The 10,633-nt window shown below is 51.2% G+C and overlaps 1 protein-coding gene across 5 annotated transcripts in view; it reads left to right on the top strand.

Moving 5' to 3' along the window:
- The first annotated feature begins 8,592 nt into the window (after positions 1–8,592).
- KDM7A (lysine demethylase 7A) overlaps positions 8,593–10,633 on the top strand; it is a 66,936-nt gene continuing 64,895 nt past the window's right edge. For 3 of the 5 annotated variants that reach the window (XM_080638731.1, XM_080638730.1, XM_080638729.1), the window contains exon 1: positions 8,593–8,908. In XM_080638731.1, coding sequence (XP_080494857.1) covers positions 8,793–8,908 — 116 coding nt within the window. In that variant the 5' untranslated portion in view covers positions 8,593–8,792. The remainder of the gene's footprint in view (positions 8,909–10,633) is intronic. The other 2 variants (XM_080638733.1, XM_080638732.1) reach the window with 2 other exon arrangements.

The following is a 10,633-nucleotide window of genomic DNA, read 5'->3' as shown; positions in this document are numbered from 1 at the left end:
GGGCACGTATGGCAGGGTGAGGATAGGAGGCTTTCTGCAGGCAAATGCTTCCTTCAACAAAGCCGTTTCTGTCCTGCTCCCAATATTTCTGCCTGTGCAGTTGGGGACCCGGGGGGGTGGTGGAGCACAAAGGACCTCAGACAATAGGGCGAGTGGGAGCATTCCTCACACCCATGGCGGCCAGCGAATGAGCTTTGTCTCCAGCCGCTGCCTCCCTCCGTTTCGGGGGCAGTCGCTGCCGTCCATCCTCCCCTGCTCCTTTGTTCCCGCGCTGCCTGCCAGGGGTGAGACAGGCAGGTGAGCGGCGCTCGAGGCAGGGGGCTGGCGACGTGCTGCGGCGGGTGCATATTAATAGATTTCTCCAGCCTGTCGCTGGGTGTTTGACTTGATTCATGAGAATCCTCCGTCTTGGGGACGATGGATGCGGGCGGGAGGGAGAGCAGGGAGAGAGCTATTGTCTGCCAGGCCTGGGGCCTTGCCGGTGGCTGCGCCTGCGGCTGCCACCACCGCCCTGAACCACAAAAGCACTTTGCACCTTTGCCCCGACGTCCTTCTTATTTTGTCTATCCAGGGCGATGCGAGGTGGGACCGGCTGATATCTGTGCTCTGTTGCATGTCTCTGTGGCATGAAGCTGCAGAGGGGTGAAGGCAGGCAGGCAGCTTCCCAAACACTGCCTCGAAGAGCAATTGCGCTCCAGTCACAATGGACTGCGTCCAGGCAGGGCTGTTCGTGCAAGTGAAAAGACTTCCATTCAATGCCTTAGTGGCATCAGAAATCAAACATAGGAAAGCCTTTTGTTAATTTTTTTTTTTTTCTAATGTCCTCTGTAGATTTTGCACTAGGTTTTATGATGGGCTATAATTTTGAATAAAATAAAGTACACAGCTGGTGGACTGATACTAGCCAGGCAGCAGTGAGCTTCTGCCTGGAAAAGGCCAATTCAGGTACAGTGCTTGATAATATTCATATAGAAAGGGTGTGTATGGTAATACCAGGAAAGGAAAACAAACAGGATGGAGCGTACTCCATCATGCTGACAAAAACCCGGATCGTACATGCTGGGGTGCAAATAGGATTGTTTGCATATTCAGCCGACTCTATCTTCCCTTTTCCCTGTCACCGAGCATCAGTGGTGGCTGAGCTCCTTGGGGAGCTGTTTGAGTCAGGGGGACAAATGTGTATGGGGGAGGGGGGCAAAGGAGCACGTGGAGGAGGGATGATTGCAGAGAGGGTACTGCTGTCAGGGGCTACAATAGAAAGGAGCTAGCTGGTGGGATAAAGCTCTAGGGTAGGGTTTATCAGACTGAATGTAGGAAGCTACAGATGAGCTTGTCTGACAGCTTTCTTTTATATCCCTGACATGCAGCTCATCCTGTCCTGAACTAGACATTGAACAACACATCTAAATCATGCTCCAGAGCAAAGGTCCCAGGTTTTATGTTATTTTTTCTTTCTTCTCTCAGCTGTCAAGGAATAAAGCTAAACTGAGGGGAAAGGAGCATTTATTCCCAGTGGGTAAAGAGAGGAAGGCTGAAATGAAGGATTTTCCTCAGTGACAGCACTCCCCAGGCAGCAAACCCCACCTTGGAGTTTCCAGTGAACCTACTGGGACTACAAACCAAACAAATCAAGAAATGTCAAGGTGTATTAAGCTGCTGCCCTGCACTGGCACGTGTCAGTGGCATACAACGATGAACCCTGATGCTGTGTCCTGGTATCCTGGGATGGGGCATGGCTGCAAGCCTGGCTGGGGTGAGGTGACTGACTTGGCTCCCAGCTCCTGCTCTCTGGCTATCTCAGTGTGGAAAGAGGCTGCTGCAGGGAAACATGGGTTGGTTACAGCAGTGGTTGGGGGCTGTGCCAGCCCTTTGCAATGTCTGCTCTCAGTGAGGCAGAAAATTGGCTGTAAAGAGGAACTGACACACACCTGTTTGCAGCTGAAGCCAGAGCACCTTACGTTAGAGGTTACCTGGACTCTACTGCTGTCAAGTATCAGCTGCAAGAGAGACGGATTTCCTCAATGCCTTCTTTTATGTGGTGACGCATCCAGAAGCTCTGGGAAGAGCTTCTTCAAATAAGCTTGTCCACAAGCTTTTTGCTGGTCTCTTTTTTCTTTCTGTTTTTTTGTTGTTTGTTTTTTTAATCTTCTTCCTTCTTATAAAGAGAATTGGTCAGTCACAGCATCTTGATGAAGTTGCTCTTAGCCTCTTACTTCATAGCACATAGATTTCCTGAAGAATCAAGGAAATGATAATACATTGGGTGTAGGAGACTTGCCTGCTATTCCTTTCCCCATCCAATTTTCCTCCCTGCGCTGTCTCCAGAGCACATCCTGCCCCTAGCTGCTCTGTTAACTTGTCTCTACTTACAACATTCTGTACATAAAACACAACTGGGCTCTTTTTGCTCTGATTGAAATCATGCTGTGTAAAAGAAAATACAAATTAGCTCTGGCCTTTGGGCTCCTGACAAGTTTCCAGCGCTGCTTTCAGCACCACAGAGGTTTTGTAACTCCACTTCTCTGTGCAGTGACGTCTCCCGCTCTGTCATGAGCTGGACTGGCTGCTGCACATCCAGGTTCAGCTGTTAAGAAGCTTTTAGCATTAAAGGAGGAAGAGAGGTTGCCAGCAGCTGGGTGAAATGTGGGAACTTATTTCTTCCCAGGTAAATCCCCAAATCTTGATGTTTGTGCAAATAGCTCCCAGTCTAATGTGTGCTGAGTGACTGGGCAGCCCAGCATGGGGACAGCTAACGTTTCAGTACAGGATTAACCCTCGAAGGAAGAATACAGTGGCAATTTATACAAACTATGGCTTAAGTTTGCCAGATCTTCTATGCAATGAAGCACAGGCACTTTCCTGCCTCCTCCAGGGATTCAAGCCATGTACACTGTTACACCATTTCAGCATTGCAAACAGAATGGCTGAAGCTGCAGCTACCACATTTTCAGCAGAAAACTTCTAAGTCTCAGCGACTTCCTCCAAGGATGCTGAGCCAAATACCATCTCCAGACCGGCGAGTGAATGAGTTGCAAATGATGTCACTGGTTTGAAACGGAGCGTGGGCATGACGTGGGTGAATGTTCCTGGTGCTGGGTGTTTTCTAAAGGTTTCTGAAGCATGAGGCATGACTGAATGACTTGTGTTTTCTTTAAAAGTTGAGTGGGTGAATCTTGAATCGTTGGGCTGCTTTTATTTTTGTTAGATGTGTGTGGGCTGAGGACATGACTCAGTATTTTCTCTGCAGATGCGAAGATCATAATGCCAATTCTGAGTATACTTCGGGCTGTTTCATGCACAGAAACTGGAATGCTTTTTCAGCCCTGAGCTTTGCTATTTGGCAGCCTTAAGCCTTTTGATGTGAAAATAAATAATTAATTTTTAAAATCAGTGCTTTCCCAAAATGTACAAAGATACACTGAAGAAATGGCTGAACATGGGGAAATTACCTCTACCCCTATGTTTTCCCAATAATTTATCTGACTATTTTCATTATTCTGGAGATGTCCATTAATATGTGATTTTTCTTCCTGATTCTCCCTAGTCCAGATTGCTGCTGGGCCATTCCTTTGTCTGCTGAGTGTCATCTCTGGTATTTGTTTAACCAGCCATGCCCTGCTGGGTGAGAGCCACTGTTCTCTGACTGATGGCTGTGAGTTCTACCTCTCTGCTCAAGAGACAAGTAGGCATATTTGTGAGTATATGTATGTGGTTCAGCCAGTACCCAGAAGCGACACAGAAGCTCCAGAAAATTTTCCTCTTTCCCTTTGACAACGTCCCTGTCCTACTCCTCCTACTTTATCCTCCCTTTATGCCTGATACAAGGTATGGCATGTGCTCTGGGAGATGGACAAGGCCAGGCATGGGCTGTGGATGCTTGTATTGTGCAATGAGTGCTCTCTTCTCCCATCTCACTTTCTCTGCTGCTGAGCAGAGTGCTGGTAGTCATGTCCTTGATAAGAATGGGTTGCTTGCTAAGACTCATAGCCCAGTGTCCTGAAACCACTGATAAACATTTCTTCTCTGCTGATACCAACCTTCAGCCTACCATAAACCTTGGTAGGCTTGCTGAAGATCTGGGAAGTGCTAGACAATAACAGACTTGTGGGTGAAGGATGTTGTATGGGAAAGGCAGTCTTTTGGGTGATCAGAAGATGACATGTCTATAGGTGTATTCTGTAGGATGTGTAGGGTGAAAAGAGCTCCATACATCCTGCTTTTTTGATCTCTAACAGAGTTTAACCACAGAAAAATTCACTCTCAACCCCTAACAATGGCCTTAGCTAATGTGACCTGTACTTAGCACCATGACCCTAATCCCACTACTTTCCTGACTCTATACTGGACCATACAACAGTGAGAACACCAATATAGCTAATTATAAGTCATATGCTCAAGCATGTATTGTATTGCTGGGAGGCTGTATTATCTTCCAATCATTCTAGTTCCTCAGTCCTAAGCTCTACTCCCTATTCTTGACATATTTCCTAGCCTCCACTGCCCACCCATGGCAATAATTCACTCCAAACTTAGGGCTGAGTATATCCATTATCCCTCCAGACCTCAGAGGAAGCCACTTGATTTGGTTAGCTCAAGTGTCTTTGCAGCCCTGTCCCAAAATGACATGGACTGGGTACCAGGCCTTATCATATCATCTCTCAATCCTCACATAATTCAGGAATAATCCTACACTTTCAACCCTTTTTACCCCAAAGCCTCATTCCAGCCTTAACCATAAAGTACCAGCCAATACTCCTCTAAACATAAACTGAAAGCCTCCTGCATTGCTGAGTATCAGCACTCAGGATTACCCTGAGGATCAAAGAAGGAGAAGGTGCTCTTTAGTCCTTGATATCCCTATCCCTAACCCTGACTTCAGTGTCTACAGACTCAATGCTCTTTATGTACAGGCCCATACTTCCGAGTGCCCAAGCTGTTCATTCCTGCTAGGCACAGTTCCCATGTCTGTGTTTCTAATAATGTCTTTGCTGGAGCACGGGCATGGGGCTGGAGCAGCCAATGGGGCTTGCTGGGTATAGAGGCTGGAAGTTTTGTTTGTTTTGAAGTGTAGCATGGGAAGATTTTGTTTGGGCATGGCTTGAAGGATCAACTGTTTTGCTCTGGCTGCTGAGACGATGGTAGGCTGGGTGCAGCCTAAAGCGTGGGGCAACGGGGAGCATGATAGTGTCTGTATGTCAGTGAGAAAGCAGGGAGGCACACAATCACAGAGAAGCAGTGGGATAGTGGTAACTAGAAAGGCCTGAGAATGTCTGATGAGTTCCATTGACTCCTCTCCTTTCTTGAAACAAGCCTCATTGCTCCTGCCTGCTTACTTCTCGCTGCCCTTCCACAGTTTCTTCATCACTGCCCCCATCCCTTGTTCTCCTGCCTCTGGACCTCTAGAACTACTTGCTCCTCTAGAGCTAGTCCTTCAGCCCTCCCCAGCTCTGTGGCACTGCTGCCTTACCTGCTTTTGGTAGTAAGAGCTTATGCAGGGGCCAAGCACAGGAACCTTATTACAAGGTACTCTAACCATATTTAATGTTAGCTTGGTGGCTGGGAGCCAAGGACAGAGAGTGCTATGGCTGCAGGTCTCTTCAGGTGACAGGGTGCTGCTGTGAATAGTCAGCTTGCTTCTGAAGTTTTGGAGGGATTAAGCTTTACACTTTCTTCCTTTAGTTATTTACATTCAAGGTTGGTATTACATTTTTTGATTTATAAACTGCATTTAATAAGATTGTCACATAAAAGCTCTCCAAGTTTCTGGGAAGAATACTTATTATAAAGGGTTTTGTAATTCTTACAGTGTGTGGTCTTTGGCTTTTCTGAACTTTTGCTGTATTACTTTCAAGTATAGTTCAGCATAGCTGGAAAGCAAGCTCGGAAAGAGAAAAGCTGACAGAGAGCAGATCAGACTGAGAGGGAGATGGTTAATGTTTGAGTTTGGTTTTGTTTTCAACAGAGAAAGCCAGTATTTCCCACCTGCCTAAGGAGTGCCCACAGCAGACTGAATCACTTCAGACCTTGTTCTGAAATAAATCACAACACCAAAAGGCTGTTATCTGTGGCAGTAGACAAAGTGCTTATTAAAAGGTGAGCTTTGCTGTGCACGCTTCAGGTCACAACTTCTTTCTTTTCCAGAAAACCCAAGGCTGTTGCAGTAATCAAGGCTGGTGAAGGGAAGGTCCACACAGAGTGCTGAGACCAGCCTGCTTCCTCATTCTTTGCACACTCATTGTTGGGCAACTTTTTCAATGTCAAGTGAAAACTTCCTTCTCCAGTCCAGTAACACTGTACTCAACTTGAGCAGAACAAGGTCTCCTCCCCACGTAACACACGTTAGATCCCTTGTGGGAATGCCCAGCAGTGTGCTTTACTGAGGTGATTAAGGGTTTTGCTGTTTGCAGACACCTCCTGAAATACAGCATGTGTGTACTTTTATGGCCACTTTGGATAAAGTTACCGCTGCAGCTGGTAACTGCAACGTTGAGATAAAATTCACCACGTGACAACCTAAGGAACAGCAAGCTAAGGAGCAAGGAATTGTTCACTTTCAGACTCCAGTGTGGCTACATATGCTGCTGTTTTGTTGCACAAACACAGAATGACACCTTTAACTTGAACAGTTGTCTCTTAATAGTTGTGGAATTACCTGTAATTGTTTCTGCAAGAGCTTGCAGGCCCTACCTAGCTATGCTTCTGAATCAAGATTAAAAAACCCTACCAGTGTTTTTTACCCCTATTAAGCTTAACATCAGGGTTTTTTTAGAAGACTGATGTGTCTATGGTCATATCCTGAGCTGCTGAAATAGCAAGATGTGTTCAAAAACAGAAGAGGACCGAAACACCCACTTACAACATCCTGCAGGTCAGAATCGTGTGCGCTTTCTAAACAGGTCCAGATTTGGTCTGAGAAGCTGGGATTTCTTGAGGATATCCTTCACATTTGCTGTATTTCTCCATTTCATTCTCAATTCAGTTACACAGCCTGCATGCTGGATTTGTTTTACATTTCTTTGCTGTCCACTTTGCTGCCAAATCACCATCTCGTGTTGCCATCTTATATAAATGTTAACATTAGCATTAGCTAGCTTCACAATATCAGCCTACAAAGGAAACATCTACTTCTGAGCTTTCCTCTGCCAAAGAAACCTACAGCATATGGGATTTTTTGGGTGGCTACTGGTAATTAAGGACATTGGATGTAAAATTATAATGCAGTATGAACTCTTAGTCTGTAACAGTTATGATCATTGTAACACCCCCTTCAACAAGTTTAGCGTTTTGCTTTTAAGTTGGAACATGGAGCATGGAGGACATGACTCCCTGTTCCCTCATACAATATGATCTCCATCTAGAGATCCTGCCTGCCAGCAGGAAGGGAAGTAAAAATCTACTTAAATTCCTTTTTTAACCTTGATGACATATAACAAACGCGTCAGTGTTACTTTTGTGTCCTCAAAGATGGCATGGAATGGAACAGGGATGCAAATGTATGCAGGCAACTGGCCAACAAATAAACCAGCTGCAAACCCCAGATGAAACCCCGGCCTGTCTAGATGTTGTAAAACCCGAAGTACCTCGGCCACGAGGTCTGTTCCTGCAGGAAAAAAGCACCACCACATGCCCGTTGTACTGTTCAATGTATGGAGTTCAGTCTACACACCGATGCGCTGGGGAAAAACGTTCCTCACGCAAAGCAGTGACTGAATGTCATGTGGTTGACTGTCTGTGATCCTTCTTTGGGTCTTCAGCTACTGTTACTGGAATCACGAGAAGAGCTCAGTTAAGACCGAAAGAGGACACCTCCTCGAGCAGGCCCGGCTCAGGTTGGAGCTACCAGCGCCGGCGTTCCACGGCACCTGCTTGGGGTCCCTTCGTCAGGGCTGGCACAGCCTGCAGCAGGTCCTTGCTCACGAGGGGCTTCATAGTAGGGAGGCCGGGGCGGGCCGGGCGGAGCACCTACCCAGCAGACAGCCCCGTCCCACAGGTGCCCCTGACACAGCGCTGGGCGGGGGCAGCGGAGGCAGCGGGGGCCGGCCATGAGGCACGGCCATCGCCTGACGAAGGGCGCGCAGAAGCCCGGGCTCCTTCGCGCTCCTTCCATCGCCTCCGTCGCTGCTCGGGCCGCTTCCGCCACCGTGGTTACATAAGGGGAAGGCGGCGCGCGCGCGCGCGCCGCGACCTGCCCCCTCCTCGCCCGTGTCCTCGCGGCACCCTGCGCCTCCCCCTTCCCCGCGTGACCATCACCCGGGAAGGGAGGGAGGGAGGCGGAGGGCCAGCGCGTGCCTCCCCGCGCCCCGCCCCCTCCCGAGGGGGGCGGCACGTGCGCCCCCGCCCCCCCCCCGCACTGGAAGCCCGAATTCCCCCTCCGCCCCTAGAATTTCTTCCCCTCACCCCCCCCCCCCCCCCCCGCGCACTCTCAGTGAGACCGGGGGGGCGCCGGGCGCAGGCGCTGCGGAGACGGGCACCGTGCGGAGGGAGGGCAGGAGGGGAGGGGGTGGGGCGGTCCCGTTCCTCCCTCCCCCCCCTCTCCTCCCAATCCCTTTCCTCCTCCTCCTCCTCCCGCCTCCGCGGGGGCCGGGTGACGCACGTGCGCGCGCCCCCGCGCGCTGTTGTCCGCTCGCGCCCGCCGGTGCGTGCGTGCGTGCCTTGCCGGCGGCGGCGGGGCGCGCGCGGCGTGTGGGGCTGGCACGCGCGCTGTTGTTATTGGTGCCGCCGGCCGCGGCGCAGGGAGGAGGAGGAGGAGGAGGGGGAGCGGGCGGGCGCCTCAGTCAGTGAGTTCTTTAAAGATGGCCGGAGCGGCGGCGGCCGCCGCGACCCCCGTGTACTGCGTGTGCAGGGAGCCCTACGATGTGAATCGCTTCATGATCGAGTGCGACATCTGCAAGGACTGGTTCCACGGCAGGTAGGCGCCGGGAGCCGGGTGGCGCCGGGTGGGGGGACGAGCGAGCCGCCGAGTCGGCCACCGGGCACAGGCGGTGGCAGTGTCCCGTTCCCCCGCCGGTAACGGTCGGAGGGACAATGGCAACGCGGCGGCGGCACGGAGGGACCGGGTTTCTGTCCGCTCCGGCTCCCCCCCGCGGTGGTGGCAGCGGCCGGTGCCGGCGAGGACTGTCGTCCCTGGGCACACGCGTCCTCGCTTGCGAGGGGGCGGCCGGGCCGAGCGAGACGGCCGAGGGGGGAGGCGGTTATGAAAGAGCAACAGATGCGGGGCCGGCGCCACCCTGAAGTTGAGCCGGCTTTGGGGAGGCGTCGTGTCCCCCCTCGCCCCGCTCCCACAGTGGGTCTCTCCCGGGACAGGGCGGTCTCTTGACTGAGAAGCGTGGAGCGGGCACCGCGAGAGGTGCCGGGGCTGTCCCGCAGCCGGGCTGGATCTTCCGTTTACCGTGGGTTTTGTCTGGGGCGGGAGATGAAAGGGGGTCGCCGCGCACCTCTCGCCGCTTTGACGTTTCCAGCCCGGTCCCGAGCGGCCGCCGCCGACTCGCGTGTGTTTTGCGAGACGAGCGTGTGGATAATACAGGCCCGGCGGCAGCCTCCCGGCTGCGAGCAGGGAGAGCCGGCAGGGATTCACGGGCAGTTAAACAAAGGAGCAAGTTGGGGGCCCCACGGCCCGAGCGGCTCGGCCGGGCCGGGACTGCGGGGCTCTGAGCTGCCGTCCCCATTATGTGAGGCAGCCCCGGCGTGCTGGCCGGAGAGCTGGCTGCCGTGTAGGAAGTGCCTCGTGATTGACAGCAGGACATTTAAATACCCCCCGTGTAACAAAAACAGGCACCCGGCGAGACAGCCGACTCGCCCTCTGCCGGCGCGGGGCGGCATGGCCCGTCCGAGTCCAGCCGGGCCGAGCGGAGCCTGGTGCTGCTTGAGCCCCCTGTCCGGCGGCCCCCCCGTGCCTCGAAGTTGCCCGTAAAGTCGGGACCGCACTGGGGCTTTGCGGCCGCGGAACAAAGCGGTGCGCCGGAGAGGGGTCCCCGTTGGGAAGAGGTGCCGGTCCGACCGTGTACGCCTTTCATCTCTTGCCCTCAGCGCTTGAAGTAGAGAAACGATGGTTGGGGTGTGTGTGTCTAGTGTTTGTTGTTTTTCCTTTCTTCCCTCTCACTGGCAAAAGAAAAACGCTGTCTAAAAGTAAGTTGCGAATCTAGGTATTACTTAACAGTAATTATTACACATGGGTGTTTTCTTGTCACGTTTCGGATGAAAGGAAGGCTTTCAGTATTTCAGATGTTGACTTGTGCATGCGTTGAGATGATTTGTTCTTTGTACATGGGTTTCCCTTGACTCAAACCACACTATAATAGAACCTTTGAAAAGGGCTTTGTAAACTCGAAAAACTGCCAAAGCACAATAGTTGTACCTTTAAAAAACAATCCCTCATAAATATTTTTTACTAGATTATTATTCCCCTTGCTAGTGCTGTTGTTTTTAGCTAGACACACAACTGCTGCTTTGGATTGTAGTAGCAGGTTTGTCAAAACTTGGTCACTGCCTGTAGTAAAGGTGCAGACATTGTCTTGAAAGTCTTTGTACAGTTACAGGTTCTCTCTCTTGCAAGTAGTTTTCTGCATTTGTGTGTTGCTCTTCCAGTCTGTCTAGGCAATTGCTCAGCTTACATTCAGGCTTATCTTAAATGCCA

Source organism: Psittacula echo (assembly GCF_963264785.1).
Source record: "Psittacula echo genome assembly, chromosome: 1".
In the NCBI taxonomy this organism is placed as follows: Eukaryota; Metazoa; Chordata; class Aves; order Psittaciformes; family Psittacidae; genus Psittacula; species Psittacula echo.
The sequence above is the reverse complement of the archived record's forward strand: the minus strand, read 5'-3'. Positions and strand labels throughout refer to the sequence as shown.